General features: G+C 49.5%; 1 protein-coding gene across 2 annotated transcripts in view; it reads left to right on the top strand.

Moving 5' to 3' along the window:
* SLIT3 (slit guidance ligand 3) overlaps window positions 1-22,206 on the top strand; it is a 596,734-nt gene that overhangs the window by 502,544 nt on the left and 71,984 nt on the right. For both annotated transcript variants that reach the window (XM_036995101.2, XM_036995102.2), the window contains exons 15-20: window positions 6,823-6,973; window positions 8,220-8,294; window positions 14,598-14,741; window positions 15,515-15,658; window positions 17,955-18,118; window positions 19,173-19,305. In XM_036995101.2, the coding sequence (XP_036850996.2) occupies window positions 6,823-6,973; window positions 8,220-8,294; window positions 14,598-14,741; window positions 15,515-15,658; window positions 17,955-18,118; window positions 19,173-19,305 (811 nt within the window). The remainder of the gene's footprint in view (window positions 1-6,822; window positions 6,974-8,219; window positions 8,295-14,597; window positions 14,742-15,514; window positions 15,659-17,954; window positions 18,119-19,172; window positions 19,306-22,206) is intronic.

Raw genomic sequence — 22,206 nt, 5'->3', positions numbered from 1 at the left:
TTTTCCTGCTGTTGTACTAAAAGGCCCAATCAAACTTAAATATAAAATCCCCAAGCCAGAATGTTTACAGAGCCCTGTGTGTCTGGGGGTCAAGCAGAGTTGAGTCTGGATTGCAGTGGCCAACTCTAGTTGGTCTGATGGGAGGTCTTAGCAAGAGGTGGGGCCAGGCCCAGCTGTGGACCGACCTTGACTAAGAGGTCAACCATTGCAGACAACCCGGGCACTGTCAAGGTGCTGTGACTATCCTGTCCCAAAAATACAGTGCAGACGAACAGTGACCCTGTCCCTCCTTTCAGAGGGCAGGGTTGGGGGCCTCCCCGTCTCCTGACCCAGACTCTGATCTCTTCAAGATGCATACATCCTTTCCCAGTGTCTTGGGAGGAAGCTCATAAAAACGGCTCCTGATCTATTGCTGATAGAGACAGTGCCTGGGCACTCACACCTGGGTCCCTGGCATCCAGAAGAGCTGGTGGTTAGTACCCCCCACCGACTCCTGAGATTCATAACCATGGAAGGAGTCAGGAAATCAAGAAGGACCCAAGAATCTGGTGTCTTCTTTCCTTCCATCTCTTAGTCTGACGGGCCTGTATCATGAAGGGCTTGGGTCACCGCCTCTGTGAAAGTCAGTGTTCTCGGACCGTTGTGACTGTAGGTTTCTCAGTCCCAAATGCAGGACACTATTGGCTTCCCTGTCTTTCTCCCTCACTAGGAGCATGTATTTTGATAACATACTGCCCTCTATTATACCTCAAATGATCTGGGATGGATGTCTGTCAGCCAGAGGGCTTCTGGGGGACCTGAAGGACACTGAGGAGTCTCCTGAACTGTGGAATTTCAAAGGGGAGTTTCCTAATGAAGAGCATCAGAGCTTTGCTAGACCACTCGGAATTCTCCCTTGTCTCTTTATTTAAGGAGCTGAGGGAACAAACTACTGTGGAGCCACTCTGCTAGGGGATGGGTCCCAGGTTGCAAAACAAGCAGAAGATGCTTCTGCTACATTTGATATCTTGGCAGATGAAATGGTGTGACTGAGTCAGGGTCAGAGATTCAGTTCAGTCCTGTGATGTTATCACAGACATCTGTGGTCACAATTCCCTTGGGAAAGATCTGTTCTCCCTGATACGCCTGAGTAGGGTGCCCAATAGTCTCCCACCCGTTCTTCTCTCTCCCCACTGCGTCTCCCCTGGGGTGGGAACAAGGGTGTGGGGGGTCCTGTCTTCAGAAGTGTTCCTGCGGAACCCCGCTCCTGGTACTAATCATGCTCAGTGGGGGCCTGCTCCGGCTTCCGCTTCTCCACGCTGCTTCCTCTGAGCGCTCCTGTCCTCTCTCTGACGCTGCTTCCTGACCTTGACTCTGACCAGTTGCCGTGGAGCTTTCCTTTGTGCTTGATCTAACCATGTGGTGGAACGATGGAAACGGAACATGGTTCTGTCAAGCACCGCGGAAAGCACCGCGCTCTCCTGCAGCATGGCCCGCCATCGCCGCCACCGCTGGACACCTCTTCTCTGCTCTGGAGCACCGCAGCCCACCACCCGCCAGACCCGCCCCTCCCGAGCTAGCCTCACAAAGGGTAGGGGGTGGGAGTCTTGAAGGATGCACAGAGTACCTCCACGTCCAGGTAGCATGGGCATGGAGAAGCACACTGGAGGCAAGCTGAGATCCGTATCCACGTCCCCTACCCCAAGAGGAGTCACCGTCCCATATTTCTGGATGCAGCCAAGCATAAAGAGCTGGGTTTGAGCCCAGAAACCAGTTTTCTCCTTCCATTTGAAGGCAGTGGGTGAACCCAAGCTGTATGCCCCATTGGTTCATGGAAGAGTCCCAGCCCAAGGTCATTTTCCCAAGTGGTAGCTAACCTAAAGGTCATACTGCTTGTGACCCACTCCCTACCTACCATCTTTACTGGAAGCATGGGAATGAATGTGTAAAGCTGGCATGAGTCTGAGATTTTAGATTTAGTCTGAGTCACCTTCTGCCCTGCTCCCAATCCTCATGAGTACATTGGCCCTGTGCCCTGTGCAGCCTAAAGTCCAGTCTGTCTCCTTGGCCTTCCAAGCCAAAGTGCTGGGCTCCTCACATGGTGCTAGTTCAGGGCCACACAGGGGCCGCGCAGAAACCCGCTGTCTCTTATGAGAAAGGGATCTTAGTGCCTCCCATTTTGCTCATTTCTTGGTAAAGCCTAGACCCAGAGTAATCAGAAGAGTGTGGTGTTAGTTCATGCCATGGAATCTGTGCCCTGTGCCATGCAAGAGAGAGAGCCGTGCTGGGAACCAAACCCTGGCTGCGGCCCAGGAGCAGGCTCTGGGCTCCCACAGTGATGCGTGATGTGCTGTCTCCTGTCCCCATGATCACCCTCCCGGCCAGGGTCCCAGCCACTGCTGAGTAATGGGGGTCCTGTTCACCCCCTGGCTCCTCTTACCGTGCATTGAGTGCTCACGGCAGGCCAGGCACAGAGCTGTTGGACAGCACTACCTTGATTTTCACAACAATCCTACAAAGGAAGGCTTTTTACAGATGAAGATATCAAGTCAGAGAGGTCAACTAAAGCCCATCATTCTGTGTCTCCAGCATGGCTGCTCTTTTTGGCTGTAATTCTCGGACTCCCAACTATGGACAAGTCCCATTGCCTTGAATTATAAAATCAAAAGGAATGATAGGATTGACTTGAATTGACAGGAAGTTGAATTTTTTTAACACCCCCTTTCAGGCTTACTTCTATTAATAGAAAATTGCTTGAGTAAGAGAGCAAGCAGCAATATTTAAATGGCTCCTCCCCTCCAGCAGGACTATACTAAGGTCCAGTGGTTACAGAACAAATCCTTGAACCTGAAGAATTCCCTTTCCTTCTGAACAGAGGGGGCATTCTGATTTCCTGAGGGCTGCCCCCACATGCAGGGCCAGGCCTCTGGAAGGTGTCCACAGTGGCGCCCTCCTGTGGGCACTTCCTTGGTCCTGCTGCAGCAGGCTTGTGACCCAGCAGTGCCCAGGTGCAGGCCACAGGCATTCTCTACTTCCAGGCGGACGGCTGCGTTCATGACAGGCTCTGATGGAGAGAGTGCACTGGGACAGCTGTCTGCTCAAATGATCACCAAACTCCCAGTAAAACAGTTGGTGGTTTACAGCTGCTGGCATCTGGTCCCACAGCCTTTGCCCACAAGGAGATAACTGTGCCTAGCAATGTTCTCTTGGTTCTGTTCATCACTTATGACCCTTTGCTTATATTCATAACTCACTTTTCAAGCTGATGAGCCCCAGCAGGTGTCCTATTCCCCCCCAATTCCTCTTTCTGCTCCTTTCCTTCTTCTCTTATCCCTCCCATCTTAGGGATGTTGGAGGTAGAAGAGACCTCTGGATACATGCGGTAGCAGGTTCATTGTCATCAGATAATGATGAGTCAGTGACTTCAACAAACTGCTTGCCCAAAGGATGACGTGAAATGCAGACTGCTGGCGACAGCAACCATCCTGGGCCTGTGCTGGCAAGGCCATCCAAGGATGGTAGCACTGGCGCTCGACCCACCCTAACCCCATGGCCAGCCAAATGTCGCATACATTCTTTCCTGGGAAGTGGCCAGGGGCAGGGATTCGTAATAAAATCACATTGTTGAGGATTTCTACCCACTGGTCTATTAAAGCTTCTCTGTGATCGTGTACCGATCGTGTACCAAGTGTTGTTGTTCTGAGATGCCCTGGAAAGGGGTGAAGGGATACAGGGAAAGGAGCAGGCAAAGTGAACCAGATGATATCGGCATTCCCATTTCCACTGAAATTTTGTTTCATGGCCCTTCAAGTCTTCTGAGATCTCTTCTGTCTGAACTCACCCCAAAGGGAAGAAGCAGCAGCCAATTTCAGAGACTCCTCTCCTACTAAGTATTTCTGGCAGTGACAAATACGCATTGAGATTGAAATTGACTTTTAAAGCTCTGGAAAAGTTAAAAATACTTTTGGGCAGTTATGAGCATTAGGCATAACCAATGGCTCTGAGAAACCCAGAGTAGCTTCGGTTATGAAATACGAAGTGATGGAGGTGGCATTTCAGGCGGCTCTGACTGGGGAACAAACTACTGTGGTTATGTGCGTATGCTGTTATTAACATTTCTGGCTCTCACTTGCATAAAATATCACACTCTGACCCCCTCATTATTACCAACCAGGGCAATAACAAAAACAGCAGGTGGGGGCACGGGGGGGGGGGGGGGCAATGCTGGAAAGATCATATTTGTCCATCGCATTTAATTGCAAAATCATTTCATTAAAATGGGTCAGCGGCTCCATTGCAGAGGTCTGCCAATTATAACCTAACTGTACTAGAGAGAGCAATTCTGCTAACTATAGTCACTCTCACCTTGATTAAAATGAAATACATTTAATTGGTGCCTATCCCCAGCCACAGCCCAGGCATTGCCTGTCTTTGGTGCTCCCTCCTGCCTTTCTGCCTTTGATCAGCTCTCAGCGCTCCACTTTGCAAGGATCCCACTGTAGACACTTTCTGAAGGAAAAGTGTACGTATATGTACCAAGTGCCCCTTCTCACCGTCACTGTGTAGAATGACTGGCAGGAAACAAGAGGGGGTTGTCATTCAGCAGGGTTTGCAAAATGAGTTTCTCCTAGGATTTGGCATGCTGATGTGTCTGGGGGGAGGTGGCCCAGGTCTGAGTAACACAGTGAAATGGATGCTGGCAAGCCAAGGGCAAGAGATTTGCATGATGCCTCAGACCAGGATGCTACCCAAATAACTGTGGGACAAGCACAACTTTGCTCATAAAAGCCTGGGGGTTGAAGGTGGCATGAAGTAGAGGGGTGGGGAAGGAGCAGAAAGAGAAAGGAGACAGGTCCAGGCCTCTGATCCGTGTTTTAGGTAGATGGTCTTACTTCCGAATCAGAGACCCATCAAGTTCATTCCCAATGAGGAATTACCACAGGTTGATAATGTGAGGGGTGAGAAACCAAGGGTGTGGAAGATGTCTGCTCCCCGCCTCACCATAGCCCACTGCAGAAAAATGCCAGCCAATCTACCAACACCAAGCTGAACTTTATGATGATGCCTAGAGGATTGAGATAAAGGTTTTGTCAAGACACATCTGCAGTACAGCACAGTATTAATCACGTGGGCCCTGCAGCAGCCTGCCTGGGCTCATCCCTCTACCACATACTGAGTGACCTGGAGGCCTCAGGTTCCTCATCTATAAAATGGAGTCATAATAATGTGGGGTCTTGCAAGGATTAAGTGGGCTCTCCTACTTGAAGTTCTAAGAATAGTGCCTGGCTCGTGGGCCATGCTCAGTGAATGTCAGCTATTATCACTCGCTACACTGACACTTTAGTGGCCTCTGATGTGCCAGATGGTCCACTAGGGTCTAGAAAAAGAAAGTAGTAGAGTCACAAGCATCTGTACAACTCTTAACCCTTTCCCAAAGACTCTCCAAGGCCTTGATATTCCTTGATTCACAACGACCCCTGAGATGGGGGCACCTATTTGACTCCTATTTTACAAATGAAGAGACTGAAGTTTGTGACTGCCGAATCCCGGGCAATCTTACTCCCACTACTGTGATGATCCCAGGGCCACTAGTGTCCCATAGTGCTCCTAGCACTGATAAGATCACCGAACAATGCCTCGAGTAGTTAAACAAATGACTCGGGTTCTCTGGAGCACTTCAGAAATCTCACGGACAGGACGACTGAAGCACTAATGGCATTCCCTTTGTGCCTTGGACAAATGTGGACCAAGCCCATGTATTGTCCCAGGCATCATGCTAATGAAATGCTAAGGATAAAAGAATGACCAGACACCACCCCCTTGCCTAGTTCATGTCTGATAGAAGAGCTAGAGCCTCCCCCATTGCCTCTGGTGTGGTTTGTGGTCTCACAGAGGTTTGCCCAGGTACCAGGGGATCATTGCTGGCCATTAAAGCAACCCCGAGGGCATTTCTCGAGACATCACATCGCTGGTCCTGTTACCATTCCTGTGCAACCTCAAGAGAAAGTCAGTCTCCGAAAAATAAATCTAAGCTACAACTACTTTTAGCTCCTCAGAACTGGCTTTTCACTGTAGTTAAACAGAGCTTATTCTCAAACACAGGGCAAATCTGACCCTCCCAAGAGTTGGGCTATCTTCCTAAAGTTTTAAATTTGAATTTATTTCTAATTCACAGAGTTTAAATTTGTTTTTAAAAAAACTTGTCAGGCAGGCCTGAGCCAAATTCCCAAGCATTAGGGCAGTGGGCGCCGATTGCTCAGGTCCCCAGCCCTCATTATGACCTACCCCTGTTGAGGCCTGGTGTCAGTCATTCTTGATCACCATACACGGGGTTCCTTTTCATTACCTGCTTAAGGCCCTGAGGGAAACTCTTGATGACCCCGACTTCCCTTCCCTTGTTCCCCCCGCTGGCATAGCCCCCATCAAAATCTCTTCATCTGGACTTCCATGAACATTTAGAGGGTCCATGAATGATGGGCACCATGAACTAAGTAGCCCCCCTAAATTGGACTAAGTCCTGTACACATGCACCTAGGAGCGTTTCTCTGAGGAGCCCATCCCTAACTTTCATCAGCTTCTCAAAAAAGTCTGTGACCCACAAAAGCCTAAGAGCCCACAGAGCTTGAGCCTGGCTTCCGAGAGGAATGGAAATAGCTGAGTGGCCTAGACCACATGGAAAGCAGCGGGGCACGGGCGGGGGCGTGCACAGCAGCACCACTAAGGTGGCCAAACACTGAGGGCCATGCTGTGTCTGCCCTGGATCCCCACCCCCCACGTGCCCACAACCTCGCCCCATGCCGGGAACCCGGGTGACGCTGACGCCCCCTCTTTGGCCCCACCCAGGCTCGGAGGATTACCGCGGCAGGTTCAGCAGCGAGTGCTTCATGGACCTCGTGTGCCCCGAGAAGTGCCGCTGCGAGGGTACCATCGTGGACTGCTCCAACCAGAAGCTGGCCCGCGTCCCAAGCCACCTCCCCGAATATGTCACCGATCTGTAAGTACTACCCAGATCTGAACTCCTTGCTCATCCCCACATACCCAGTCACCCTGAGCCAGCCTGGGCGGGGTCTCCCGGAGGCCACCCCCTCCTGGCTCAGTCACCTGGGCACTCCTGGCTGGCTGTCCTCGATGTCCTGGGCAGAGGGCAGACACCCAGGCATCCTGCAGAACAGCTTGCAGGAAAAGGAGGACAGTACATTCATTCTACAAATATTTTTGGAGCACCCAGTGTGAACCAGGACTGTGCTAGGCCCACAGTTTCCACAATGAATAAAGCAGACGGTCCCTCCTGCCCTTTTGAAGCTTTCACTATAGCCAGAAATATGGGTATTAAATAAATGTTTGTCATAAAGCAAAAAAACTAATACAGTTAGATATATCTGAGCCTCCTATTATCTATGATAATAAAGGGTTTTTCTGGAAGTAGAAAAGCTAAAAATTTACAGCATGGAGAAGAGCAAGGACACAGTTTGTAGGGGACAGACAGACCAGGGTCTGACTCTTGTTATCACCAGTTTTCCTGAGACTGGCAAGTTGCTTCTCAGATCTGAGTGCCAGATTCTTAGCTTCTCCTGAAACGGAGGTAACTCCTGGGGAATTAGGAAGTTTAAGTAAGCAATGCAAGTGCAGAAGTCATCTCGAATCCCGGCACAGAGTAACTCCTGCACAAATGATGGCGCTCTGTTATTATTATTCTCTTTGACTTTACAAATTCACAGGAGGACAAGGCCAGGCACAGCCTTTTTGGCCTTCCTGCTCTCTGAGCGTGTATGAACATGGGCATGGGGCTACCGAGCTGCCTCTAGCAGAGCAAAGAGGTCAGGAAAGAGCCAAGTGGCTGCATGCACTGGGAAAATCTGGGGAAACCTTCCAGGGGGGTTTAAGTTGTCATGGGTACCCCTAAAAAATGAAGGCAAATCATTGCCAATTGATTGCTTGAGTGCTGAGTATTCCAAAAGCCCAATACACTCTAATCAAAGGAGCTTCTACCAGAAAAAGAGCCTTGTCTTCTCTTCCCCACACCCTTTCACACGCTCCTCCTCTCACTGTGGGGGGCCCCCCATGCTGAGGGGGCAGACCCTGAAGTTTTCTGTCTGCTCACTCTGGCCGAGTGTGAGGGCCCTGCAGTAACTCAGCTAAAGCCATGACGGTTTTAAGCTGTGGGGGCCCAGTAGAGAGCAACAAAGGACTTACCCATCCACAACCTAACCCCCAACCTCATCTCCTTGCTTCCCATGTAGGCGACTGAACGACAATGAGATATCTGTTCTAGAGGCCACTGGTATCTTTAAGAAGTTGCCCAACCTGCGGAAAATGTAAGTCAGCCTCGGAGGCTGGGCGACAGCCTCCAGGCCCTGGCCAGGGTCTGCATTGCAGACTTGAGCAGAATGCCAGGGATTGGTAGTCCCCTCATCCTCTGCTCTGGCCCCTGTCAGCCTCCTCCTGACCCCTGCTATGGGCATGGATTGGATACAGAACACTCACGTATGGCCATGTAGAGACAGGCCAAAATGAAACTTTACCATTCTTAAATTAATCGAGTATTGTACAAACCATGCATTCAGTATCATTTCTGACCTTCACCCCATATCCCCTCGGCTCGCCCCGATTCCCCACCCCACACCCAACGTCTACCCCATGGGACTCAGATAAGTACCAGCAATGGGACACAAAGGTCTAGGGAGCATGTTACTGAGTAATTTTTACTAAGTGACAGTTAAGATGTTTTTAGATGGACCCTAAAGGCCTCTGCATTAGTGAGGCGCACTGGAGCAGAAACACTGTCTGTCTTGCATACTGGGCTTCAGTCTTGGCATCCCTAGGTCTGACCAGAGCCTGAGGTTATATTGGCTTTTCCACTGCCATGGCTGCCTATCTTCATAGCCCTCTCCTTGACTAGGAGTTTGGGCCAAGTCATAAAGATAACAAGACTAATGTTGCTGAACTATTAGAGCATTCATTGTGGGCCAGGGGCCATGATTCCTGCCTCACACCCATCATTTCGTTTACTCCTTGCACACCAGCCTGGTCCTAGCTTTGTGTTCCTTGTGCAGATGAGAAAGCTGGCAGCGCTGAGAGAGGTTCCATGACTTCCCTCAGACCACACAGCCAGTAAATGTAGGAGCTGGCCGTCAGACTTGGGTTCATCTGTAATCACACTAGTGTGCAGATGGGCTTGCTTGCCCTCCCTCTTCCCTTCCCGGGTGCCCCAGCACCAACAGGGGCTCTGTACTATCTCATTACCTTTTCCTTGACCCCTCTCCCTACCCACATCCATACTCCACATCTCCCGGCCCCAGAGCTTGGGTCTGCCTCTAGAACAAAGGAAATGGGGCCAAGACTCATTATTCAAAGGTCCTGTATTTGATAATTTGCCTGCTCACTGAAATTCATTTGTACTCTCAAAATGAATGCTTGTGGTGCTTCCATGGTCATTCATAGACATGGACCGAGCAGCAAAGAGTTCGAGTCACCCTGCATGCATGTTCCCAGCTGAAATGGAACAAGGCAACTCCGATTTCTCATTTCAGCTCTCAGACTGTTCACAAATGTCCTTTCCACAGTGTATTTAGTGCCGCTTTTTTTTGCACATTTGTGCTTTTCATGGGTGATTTCACTTTTTAAAATGTCCCCAAGCATAGTTCTGCAGTGCTGTCCAGGATCCTAAGCCCAAGAAGGCTGGGATGTGCATTATGGATAAAGTACTTGTGTTCCCCAGCTTTGTTCAGGCTTGAGTTACAGGACTGTTGCCTGGGAATACAATGTACATAAATCAACTGTATATATTAAATAAGGTGTCCTTAAATGGAAACACATCAAACAAGGTTATGTATTGATCGGTTGATGGAAATGTGACCAGAGACTCACCCTATATTATGCTTGCCAGAACGTAACCCTCTGTTTCCCCTGGGAGCGATGATTCAGCATTCACTAATTCATTTTTCTTGGCAACTTTGTAGAACATAACTACAATGAATAATAGGTATTGACTGTAACCCTTATTTTTATCTTGTGTTCTGCTCTCCCACCCATCAGTCCCCTACAAGCAAGAAGGAAAGAGACCTTCCCCTGCCCTGCACAGCATCTGGATTGCATTAGTGCTGTTCAGACTTTTTCCCTGCCTCCTGTCTACAGCTACCACCTTGGCCGTGGCCTCAGTGGCTGCTCTGTCACTGACAGCAGTGGCCAACACTCTGAAGGGACAGCTGAGAGAAGGACCCAGATGGGTCCTGAGGATATTGACTGGTCATGTGATCAAGCTTCCCTCTAGCTTCAGAGGCCCAGCATAAACATCACTCAGTGCCTGCCAGGAGATGTCCTTTTTAATTCAAACCCAAAAAATACACACTTTTTTTAACCTCAATATAGAAACTTACATGCATAAGGAGATTAAGGCAGATATTAAAATGAGAGTAAAGCTGGACAAGTGCATATTTGCATAGTCAACAGGATCAAGTAGTCTTTGCTTCCATAAAGACTTATGCACACTCCCATTTTAAGTGAAACTCAAGCACTTTGAGTCTTTCACTTTTAACAGGGATGTGAGTATAGAGAACTGTTTCTGTGCACCAAGGAAAACAACAGCACAAACATAATGATAAGTGTCAAACAACTGCCAGCCTCAGCATCCACACCATAAAAGGGAGTGGTGGGTTCTGTAGCAAAATGTAGGCTCAGTTCTCATCCAAATAGGCAGATGTCACTCAGTTTACCCCAGTACCTGCCATGCTTTGCTCTGTGCCAGACTGTACTGACATTAATTCCTTTAGCCCTCACCTAAAAAAGCAAAATGCTTTGAGATTCCTTCATTTTACAAAGGAAGAAGCAGAAACACAGAAAACTGAATAACTTGTCCCAGGTTAGAAATCAAGCAGCCGAGCCAGAAGTGGTGACGGTGCAGATTGACTGGGGAGACACCATCTGAAGGCAGTAAATTTATGTGTGCACACATATGTGTGCATACAGCCCTGCATATAATGCTAGCCAACCAAGTAAATGAGCCAGTGGGACAGACTCTATCCCAAAGACTACCAGTTGTAATGACTTATTTAAAGTAACTTGATTGCAACTCTTTTCCTTAAGTGAAGGGTCCTTATGTGCTGGAACCCAGCACCATCTCTACACCCCCACAGAGGTAGTGGGTCAACTGGATATCCACTCACCAGAGTGGTTAAAACCAGCGAGTCTGTGCCTGAGTTTGCTGAACTTCCTCAAGGACTGTGGGGCAGGGCCCTAAGGTCACACTTTTCACTCTCCTGTGACAGGGTATGTAGGCAAAGCAGAGGAACAGAAAGCCAGGTATTTAGACTCTGCTGTGCCTCTCCACCCTGTTCTGGACCTCTGTGCCCTTACCTGTCACATTGGAATAATGAGATCTCCATGCATATCACATGTGCTAAGAGATGCAAAATAAGTATGAGCTGTTACCCAACAGGATTATTTCTACTCAGGTGGCTCAGAGCAACTTTTCAAATGACATCACATTCAGGGTGTGGATATGGCCTCTCTCAGGCAGACTTCCAGGTCAGTCCTTACACTGAAGGAGCATCTCAACCAGAAGCTGAAACCTGGCAGCCCTCTAGCCAAAATCAGGGACACCTGGGTGCTTATGTTTCTAATGAGTTGCCCACTTTTAAAAATCAGTTTCTCCAGGAAAACAACTGGATTTCTGGAATCTTTTGGAAAATCAGAAGATCTGGAAAACCTGGGCCCTCATTTCCAAATGGCTGCAGTTGAGGAGCAGCTGCCCTCCTGGAGAGCACATGTGCTTCACCGATCACTGCCATCCCCACTGGGCTGGCTTCCAGCATTAAGTCACCTGCTTGGACATTTGAGCTTGCAACCCCACCTTGAAATAGAATTTGCATCTCAGAAAAAGGAAGACGTCCTCTGTAAGGAGGTGGACAGGACCTCCCTGACTTGACAGTGTGTCGAAGTGTTCCATCATGACCCAGTATCTTCAATTTCTAGAAAAATCCATTTAGCTCTCTCCCCACTGCATTTCCATGAGGGACTGGGTTTTAAACAGGATTACCAGTGCTTCCCTGCTGCCAGCCACAGTTTATGGGCTGTCCTACAAACCCGAGGAGACGTGAATCTGGAGGAGGCTGAGGCCTGCCTCCTCAGACTCAGGCTTTGCAGAGATAGCCAGTTGAATCCCCAGTCTGCAGGGACCTCAGTGTTTCTCAGGGAGAATGAGAACAGGATGGGAAAGGTACACACAGCAGCTTGCAGAGGCCACATGCTAGGTTTGTCCTGCTGCTGATCCCACTGAACTGACCATGCACCTGGGGCGGGAGTTTCTGGTCCTTTCAGGTGAAAGACTCCCATCCTCAGGGGCATCAAAGCCATGATGAAACCATTTTCCTTCAGCTGTGTCTGCAGAGACAAAATAGAGAGTTTTGTTGTGGTTTCCTGGGATCTGGAGTGTCTTCAGGAAGACACCACTCTGAGAATGAGAGAGGGCTCTTGCAGACTCCTGGTGTACGGGCTTTGTGTCTGCAGAGCTTGCCCCAACTTCTCTCTCTCTGCACCAGTCTGAGCTGCCTGTAGTTTTCAGTAGTGCTTTGATGGATAGAGAGAGAGCAGCAGCCTGGTCTTCTGGAAAATTCTGTCCCTCTTTTTTACTTATGTTTTCCATTCTCCCAGCCTGACAAAGTCCAATTCACAAACCTTACAATAATGTAATGTTAATTTTGCTCATTCAAAGAAACAGATGTCAGGAAATGCTAAGCCTCCCACTTCATAGCTGCTTTAACTCATCTTCATTGCCCATCCCATGTACTTTAATTCCCCAAGAAGCCTGACTCTCTGGAGCAAAATCCTTCTCCTCTGGCATTGGGATGAGCTATGGCTACTGGAAGAGCCTTTATCTCTCCTCCCATGTCTAATTTGGGGGTAATTTGCAGTCTCCTGTGTGCATTACCTTCATTCCTGGGTTACCCCAGACCAGATCTACCGGGATTTATAAGAAAACTGGCTGCCAAGCAGGGGCACAAATCTAATGTTAGAGCATCACCCAACTCTCTCAGACTTGGAAGGGAGATTCTGAGAAGTATTTGCTCATGTTTTCCCGGCAGGATGGGAGAGGAGGAGAGCAGGGCCATGGCAGAAACACAAAGGGAGCCATCAGGGCCCCATCTGTCTCTTCCGACTGCCTACAGGTGAGGGCGGTGCCACGCCTATGGGCCCAGTGCCTGCTTGGGAAGAGGGCCAGTGGCCTGCCCTGAGCCCTTGGCTGCCCGGTTCTCTGGCTTGCTCTGAGTCAGGGCCAAGGGAAGCTTCACCCCTGGTGTTGCTGTGAGTCAGCCCAGAGTTGCACGAGGGCACTTGAGAAAACCAAAAGCACCGGAGCCTCGGCATCGTGCTGTATCCATTTCCCACACTCTGTGACCTGGAGCCACGCCTTCCTCTCTCTGGGCCTCAGTATTTCCACTGGCCCATGTCTAGTGAGCCTGTGGTTCTAACAGCCTCAGTGGGTGCTCCGCCAGTCAGCATGCCCCGTCCCTGCCTGCAGATCGCTGTTCCCTGTGCCAGACCCTGAAAGGCTGTTTGCTCAGGAGGCTGGATTTGTCCCTCAGTTTGTGTAAACACCGTCACTCTCCACTCCGTCCATCCTGCCTGAGGTGCCTTTCCGGTCTGAACATTTGGGTGGTCTTTGCAGGGCCCCTGACCTCCCAGCATGCCAAGGAGAGGACTAGGGAACTCAGGCTCTACAGAATCTGCTGCTCAGACCTGCTATGAGGCTTGTCAGTGGGAAGCACCTGCTCTCAGAGGTCGGGGACAGATTTGGCCATGGTGTCCCTCAAGCTTGATAGGACTGAGCCTACTTTAAGAAAACACAACATGTCAAATCCTCAATTCTGCACAGTGGTAATAGGAGGGAGTGAGTATCCCCATCACCAAAGGGACATTCATTTGGGAAAGGGGCAGTTTGCTGGCAGTTTTACATGCCAGAAAGCCTGGCCTCAGTCCCAGTTCTGTCACCTGCCTGTGGGCAAGTTATGTAATCTCTCCGAACCTCAGTCACCTGATCTATAAAATGAGACAATGATTAAAATATAATAATAGCCATCTGATAGGCACTGGTTTGAGGATTTGATGTGATTCTGCTGGTAAGATCCCTCACATAGAGCCTAGTATGTAATGAGTGCTCAAAAAGTAGTAACTTCAAAGTGTCAGTTTTCATCAGGGATCTCAACCGGTGAGAGAGCTAGAAGCTCTACAGATGCCCCACTGCCACAGGGGCACCTTCTATATTTTTTTCCTGCCATCCTCTTGAGCATCACTGCTTATTAGTGAGAGTTTCTGCTGAAGAGAGGAAATAACTTGGAGAATCACTGTTTTAAATGTACCAGTCCCCAGGGCATTGAAAATGCTGAAAAATAACACTGAAAGACTCAAAACTCCATACAGTCTGATTCACAAAGGTAGTGCCACCCATGTGGGACTGGGGCCCTGCTCCACCAGCCACAGACACTGAAGACCAGTGTCGGGGAGCCCCAGACTGAGCTCCCCATCATCCAGTCCTCAGTGCTGGGTCTCCTGAGAGTCCTTTGCTGGCTGCAAAGCTAGCGATTCCCTCCCTGCATCCAACCCATTCTGTCCTCTCCTTCTAGAAATTTGAGTAACAATAAGATCAAGGAGGTGAAAGAGGGTGCCTTTGATGGAGCAGCCAGCGTGCAGGAGCTGATGCTAACAGGGAACCAGCTGGAAACAATGCATGGACGCATGTTCCGTGGCCTCAGCAGCCTGAAAACCTTGTGAGTGCCTGGGCTTAGGCCAGGCCTGGGGGGAGACGGGTGGGCAGGGCCATTAGGGGGGACTGTGAAGGCTGGTGAGCCGTGAACTAGGCCCAGTCACTCTCCCGGCCTGCTGAATCTCTTCCTCCCTGGAGCCAGAGAGGCATCAGGCATTTTCTAGCCCTTGATGGGAACAAATTTAGCATGCCAAGCAACCCCCACAACACACACACAAATATATACAAAAAGATATTTGCCCTAATGTACACACATATATAGATTCATACCAGAAACATGCTGATAGAGGCACACACTCAATATATTTACCCACAAACAGAGACATATATATATGCACATAAAAATGGCATGCACACACATGCAATATACAAATAAAGGCACAAACAAGCATGTACATACAAGCACACACACACACACAAGCTGATGTCCACAGCCACATTTTGATTCTTTCTTCTGCCAGAAATATACACACTACTCACCATACAATATACACATGTACACATATATGCACATGATACCTTTTTCTACTATAAATAAAGCATGAACAGACAAGAACGTACACACATACTTACAGGTAGGCCCAATGGGGACCCAGGCCCTATTAGCACAGATAAAGCTTCAGCAGTGTGAATGATATGGCCTAGAGTTGGCAAAAGCATCACACACACACACACACACACTCTCTCTCTCTCTCTCTCTCTCTCTCTCTCTCTGCTATGGCAGTGGGAAGGAAGGGATAAAGCCTGTGCTCCTTCATCCCACCTCTTCCCCTGCAGGATGCTGAGAAGTAACCTGATCAGCTGTGTGGGCAATGATACCTTTGCTGGCCTGAGCTCGGTGAGGCTGCTGTCCCTCTATGACAATCGGATCACCACCATCACCCCCGGAGCCTTCACCACGCTTGTCTCCCTGTCTACCATGTAAGTCCTCCTGGATTCACTGCTCACTCACTCTGGCTCCTCTCCTGCTGACCTCTGCCCTCACAGCTCCCTCCTGTCCTTGGCCAAGGTCTTCTACCCATCTGACAAAGCAATAAACATTAGCTGGGCTCTCTCCGCATGCCAGGCACCATCCAGGTGCTGTGGATTCACACACTCGGTTCCTCCTTCCTGGAGCTCACAGCACGGTGACTTGCTGCAGAAGGGAGGTCCACGGTGATATGAAAACCCAGGATAGGCTTCATCAAGGAACTCTGGAGCTGTGTTTGGAGGGTGAGTGGGAGTTAGCTTATTCAAGAAAGTAGGAAACACATTTCTTTCAGTGAGAAGAGCATGTGCAGTGGCTCTGTGGTAGGTTGGAGCAGAGGAGACACATGGGACTGAGCAAAGCCTGACATAATCATAGCACAGAGTGAGAGCGGACACGGCATAAGGCCAGATTGCCACTAGCCATTCTGGCCTTCATCCAAATCATATAAGGAAGCCACTGAAGGTTTTAAGTGGGCCAGTGACATGCTCTGACAGGGGTTTTAAAATATAGCACTGGCTGCTTAAATATGTATCAGAACCAGAGTTAGAATTTAGCTTTCTGAACACCTAAATGAGTGTCCTTGTCCAGGTGATTCACAGTATTGGTAAACGATGCTGTTTAGAATAAAAGTTAAGCATTTGGGCTCTAGAGCAAAACTTCCAGGGTTCAAATCCTGGCCTTATTCTTGTTAGCTGTATGATTTTGAAAAAGTTTCTTCATCTCTCTGAGCTTCAATTGTTCCTTTTGTATAAGCTACTTCATAGGATTGTTATGAGGATAGAATCTGTTAATATTTGTAAAACTCACAGCTCCCACCCCCCCCCTGGCCTCCCTCCATGCCTCCTTTCTTTCCTCATGGGTCACTTGCCTCACCCTCAGCCACTCCTATGCCATCACCCCCAATTCCTCTGGCCCTGCTCTCCTAATTTTTTAATTTTTACCATTTCCTAATATACTATAGAGACAACTTAGCTTTTTGTTGTTAATTATGTATTGTCTGTCTCCCATCAGCTAAAATATAAGTCCCGGAAAGACAGGGATATATGGCTGTTTTGTTCACTGCTGCAGACTCAAATATCTACATCTGTGCCTGGTGCTAAGTAAATGCTCATTACATGAGTGTTGGGTAAATGGATGAATTGAATGAATAAGTGGCTTCAAGACAGGAGATGACGGGTTAGGAACTATCACAGTGGGTTGGTTCATTTTAGCCCACTTGTCACTTCTCCCAGGTGCCTCCATACTGGGAGTCCAGAACACAACAGAAGCCAACAGGTATCGAATCACAAAGCTTGAAGGGAACCAGCTTTGACATGAGGGTGAACTTGCCCAACTTCACATAGCTACTGATGGTAGGACTGCAGTGTGTTCAGAATATCTGACTCCCAAGCTATACTTGCCATGTCATGCAGCAGCCACTCAAGGGCTGTCTGGCCCACTTGTGTAACCTCCCTACCCTTCCTCATTTGTGAAATGAGAATAATGTTACCTCCATTCTCAGGCTGCTATGACAAATCTGAATGAGAGAATGGATTTATGAAGTACCTAGCCTGGTGCCAGTCCTCTAGGAAACACTCAGAAAGCAGTAGCCGCTGTCACCCCTTCACCCTGCCATCAGTCCAGTCATTGCATCCAGCAGATACGGATTGAGCGCCTGGCTGATGTCACGCTAGTTCCCAGAGACACCGCGGCAGACAAGCAGACCTGATCCCTGCCCTTAGGGGACTGAGAGTCCAAGGACGGAGATGGACATTGGACAGTCATGACAAGCTCTGATGGGTGCTATGGAGGAAGTAAAGGCGCATGCAGGAGAATAGCGGGACAGGGAGGAACTTTGCATTTCCCTTTAGATGAGGGGTCATTTAAGCTGAGCACTAAAGGATGAGGAGGAGCCAGCCGGGCAAACAGTAGAGAGATTCATCCCAAGCCGGAGGAGCAGCATGTGCAGAGGCTCTGAGTGTCAGAGTCCTGTTGAGGAATTGAAGGCAGTTCGCACAACTGGAGCTCAGCAAAGCAGGGAGAGTGTGGCGGGAGACCACTGTCAAATCAACCAGCAGAGGCCTTGCAAAGGCAGCATCTGGATTTTAGAAGAGAGTCTGCGTTTCCTTGCCCAGACCTCCTTCTCCTGAACCCAGGGCTGACCTGCCTGGAGAGCTGGGCCCTAGGTTTGCAGAGCTGGACCCAGGGGCTAGCTTCCACGGTCAAAGGGTAGAGGCTAACCACTCACAGTGGGTTCCTTCCTTCCAGAAACCTCCTGTCCAACCCCTTCAACTGCAACTGCCACCTGGCCTGGCTCGGCAAGTGGCTAAGGAAGAGGCGGATCGTAAGCGGGAACCCCCGGTGCCAAAAGCCATTCTTCCTCAAGGAGATTCCCATCCAGGATGTGGCCATCCAGGACTTCACCTGTGAAGGTGAGAAGGCTGAGGGTGGGGCAGTACCTGGGAAGTCAAGGAAGACACGAGAGGAGAGGTGCAGCAGGTAACTGAAGGGCAGCACCCCTTAGATCTGCTTCAACTCTGCCCTCAGGCATGCAGCTGGAGCTCTGGAGGGCCCCACTGCTAGCTAGCACACAAGGGTCCTTGGTGCAAATTAAGAAAAGGTGCCTCTCTTTAAAGATTTTTACTTCCATCAGTCATAAATTTGTCATGAAATATTGATTTTGTTAAAACAAAATATTTTACAGCCATTGAGAATGCTGTTGCATTGTACCTTTATCCACCATGTCCATAGTGAGACTGGTGCCCATTAGATGATATGGCATCCTTGTACAGTATGCAACTTACACAACTGTACATGGGGGCCTGGGTCTCAGTGTTCCTGTCTGCATCATGAGGCTCAGATATGTGCTCATGAGAGACAGACTTTAAGATGAGCTCCTGGAGAATTCCTCTTACTGGCGGGGGGGGGTATGAACACCTGGAGAACCAAGGCTTTGAGTGTCCGGATTCCAGAGGGCATATTTGTTTGCATAAATTCAAGCCAGCACTATTTTTACTTGGTCAGCTTTAGGTTATCTAGAGACAGATGAACTGGTTTGTAGATGAACTGAGGCTAAGGTATAATGGGAACTGGGGACATGTTCAGCACCTCAGAGGGACTGTGTAGTGGAAGGAGTAGAGAAAGGGAGGAGAGAGAGCAAAGGGACAGACAGGGCTCTGCCCCTTACCCCAGGCACCCCTTAGTCAGTTTGGCTTATTTCAGATGGGGCTGACAGTGACCTCCGTCCTGTCTAATACTCTGGTCCGTCAAGGTTTTAGGGTCTTTTCATTACATGTGGTAGAAGACAGGCAGCCCTCTTCCCCAACCCCTCCAACCACAGTGAAACCAGCAGGCTCCTTATTTCTGGTTCTGGCTCACAGCAAGGGCTTCCCTTTCCAGCAGACGCTTGGTCCCAGAAGTGGCCTTGCTCACCTGTCCCTTGGCAGGGTGTGTCTCCCTCTGCGCTCACTCTGGGGCTCCCCACAGGCAATGACGAGAGCAGCTGCCAGCTGGGCCCGCACTGCCCTGAGCAGTGTGCCTGCGTGGAGACGGTGGTGCGATGTAGCAACAAGGGCCTCCATGCCCTCCCCAGAGGCATTCCCAAGGATGTGACCGAGCTGTAAGTACCCCACCCCACCGAACACACTGCAGTCCCACCGTCAGCATCCATCCCACTTTATCCCTAGGGTCTCAAGCAGAACTGCCTGGGGACTCTACTCAATGGGCCCCAGCAAGATGGCAGCAGAGCCTCAGAGGGGTCAGCTTGGCCATGGGAGCAGGACACTCTCCTTCCCAGCGCCTCTGCCCAGCAGGTGACAAGTGCCTGACCTCCAGAATATAAGTGGGAGGGTTTTGTCTCCCTTCCTGAACCACCCCCCAAAGCCCTTGCTCTGCTCGCTGCCTTCCAGATTCCCCAACAGTCAGTCTGCCACCAGAGGCAGCCCAGGATAATCATGAAAACATATCCAGCAGGCACTGTGGCATACAAAGCCCTTCTATGAATACGATCCTCATGTCCCACCTTAAGATGAGACCTCAGTTCTGAGTCCTGGTCACTGTCTGCCCAGGAGCCAAGCTCTGGACTCTAAGGTCCCACTTAAAGCAAAAGAATTGCCATTCCCATCCTGAAGGGCTCTTAATATTGTGGCAACACCTCATTTCTGCACCCCAGGAAGCTCAGACAGTACCATAGGCCCAGCGGCCTCCCTGGGATGTCCCGGGAGCAGTGCAGTTGCAGCCGGCTGGCACCAACCATGCACCGCTCCTCATTCATTCACTAAGCGTGCATTTATCGGGTGCCTAGGCCAGGTGCTCTGCTACCACTGAGGAGACAGTGGGGAGCAAAATGGGTATGCCCTCTATGCTCATGGGCTCACGGTTTACTAGGGAAGGTAGACATTTGCTCAATCATCTCAGAAGCACATGTGAGATGACAACCGTAAAGAGTGCTGCAAAATAGAGGAACAGGGTTGCTGTGACATCCTAACATGGAGAGGTTTGACTGAGAGTGGAGATGAGAGAAAGCTCTTCTGGGGAGATGAAGCTGGAGCTGAAATCTGAAGGGTGAGGAGCAGATGACCAGGAGGGGAGGGGTGCTCCAGGAGGGAGTGGCCACACAGGGCAAAGCCCTGCATTAGCAGCGGGAAGAGTCCACGGAACCCGGGCCCCAGCAGGAAGACACTCCCCACCAGCCGCCCACACCCCAGGCTTGTACTCTTCCCGACCCACAGCACACCCCCTCCTCTGGCCAGCTTAGGAGGTGCCCATAGTCACAAGCAACAGAACCCAGACACCTCCAGGAAGTGTTCCTCTGACCAGCTGAGCCCGTACTTCCTGGGATGAAACCTGAGCGTGCCACTGTCTTCAAATAGCAGACAGATTCCCGGGTGTGTGTTGTGGCTCCTGACACTGAGAAAGGCTACAGCTGGGGCTGCCAGCCCAAGGGAAGGAAGGTCTTTGATAGTCACCAAAAAGTCCACATCAGCCCCAGGTCTGGGCTGAGGCCTGCCCTTGAAGATCTGTGTGAGCGAATTCCAAGCAGTGCAGTAAGCTCAGCACTGTCCCTAAGTGGGCTGTGCTGGGGTGGGGGCTGCTGAAAATGACCCAGGTACACATGTCCTTCCTGGGCTAATTGAGTGCTAAGTGACACATGACAAAGAGAAGAAAATGCCATGAAAACAGGCCTGCGGATGCTTTTCCCCAAATCTCAGGAAACAGAGATTGAAATAACAAAGATAATTGGCTGTAATTATAGAGTAAACTTCAGAACTTTGGGAGGGGAGCTGATTTCCTGCTTTGGAGATGATGGCACTTCCCCAGCCAGACGCAGCTCCCAAAGTTCACCAAGGGGAGCAGTGCTTACCTCTGTCCACAAACTGTCTGTCTCCAGAAGAGGAGAAGGAGTGTGTGGGGACCAAGGGGTGCTGGAGGGAGCGCCTAGGTTTTAAAACAGATGCCAGAAAAGGTGAAAGCTGGCGGACCCGAGCACTGCAGCTTGGAAGCCTGTTTTAGGGACATTGGCTGAGCACAGATTCAGTGTTTCCAGTGATGGCTTCCCAGCTCCCTCAGGCATCATTTATTATCTCAGGCAGAGCTGCCAGCTTACAAAACAAAATTAAGCTTAATTCACTGAGAAGGAAAGAAAACAAATCACATAGCTTTCCTCCAAAGGGCGGGGTATGGGAGTCTTTGCAAGCCCAGAGAGAGCAAAGCAGTGCCATCCCAGCAGGGAGGGATTTTTCTTCTAGTGAGCGCTCTGCCAGCTCCCTGCTGGTCCTTCTCGCTGTGTGCGTCCTCTCTGGTCTCTCTTCTTGGCTGAGGTGGGCCACACAGAGGCCCCCTTCACTCACACTTGCTCATCCAGTCCTTGCAAGTAGCCACTGAAGAATGGCTATGGTACCTCTGGCCCCCTGTCAGTAATGAGGCGCTTCCAGAGAAGTAAACACCACTTCTCACGTCTCACCTTCAGTGGGCAGCCCAGTCAGGATCAGAAAACAGTTTAGCCTGATGCCAAATCCCATGCTCTCAATTTTCCAGAAGTTCTTAAGCTTTGGGGTCTCTAGACCCCTTTACATTTTTCAAAAGCACTGAGGACTCTAAGAACTTTGTTTAGGTGGGTTATATCTATTGATATTTACCATATTAAAAACTATGACAAACTTTTAAAATATGTATTTATTAATCCACTCTGAGATAATAACAATATAACCATTACAAACCAAAAGAAATTTAATTAGAAGGGAGGGATTACATTTTTACAAATGTAGTAGAAGACAACTGGGCTTTCATACCTGCTTCAGCATTCACTCTGTTTTGATAGATTGGTTTGGATAAAGTACAAGAAGAAAACCTAGCTTCTCACAGACGTGTACTTGGAAAAGGGAGGAAATTTTAATAGCCTTTTCAAATAATTGTGGATAGTCTTCTTTGATTGTACACCAAAAAATGCATAAGGGTAGTTCTTAAAGGCTAGTTGCAGTGTGGAATCCAAAACCATATCAGTGAACTTTCAAACACTGTT

This window comes from Manis javanica, chromosome 1 (genome assembly GCF_040802235.1).
Source record: "Manis javanica isolate MJ-LG chromosome 1, MJ_LKY, whole genome shotgun sequence".
Lineage (NCBI taxonomy): Eukaryota > Metazoa > Chordata > Mammalia > Pholidota > Manidae > Manis > Manis javanica.
This window is presented reverse-complemented; position numbering and strand designations above follow the sequence as displayed.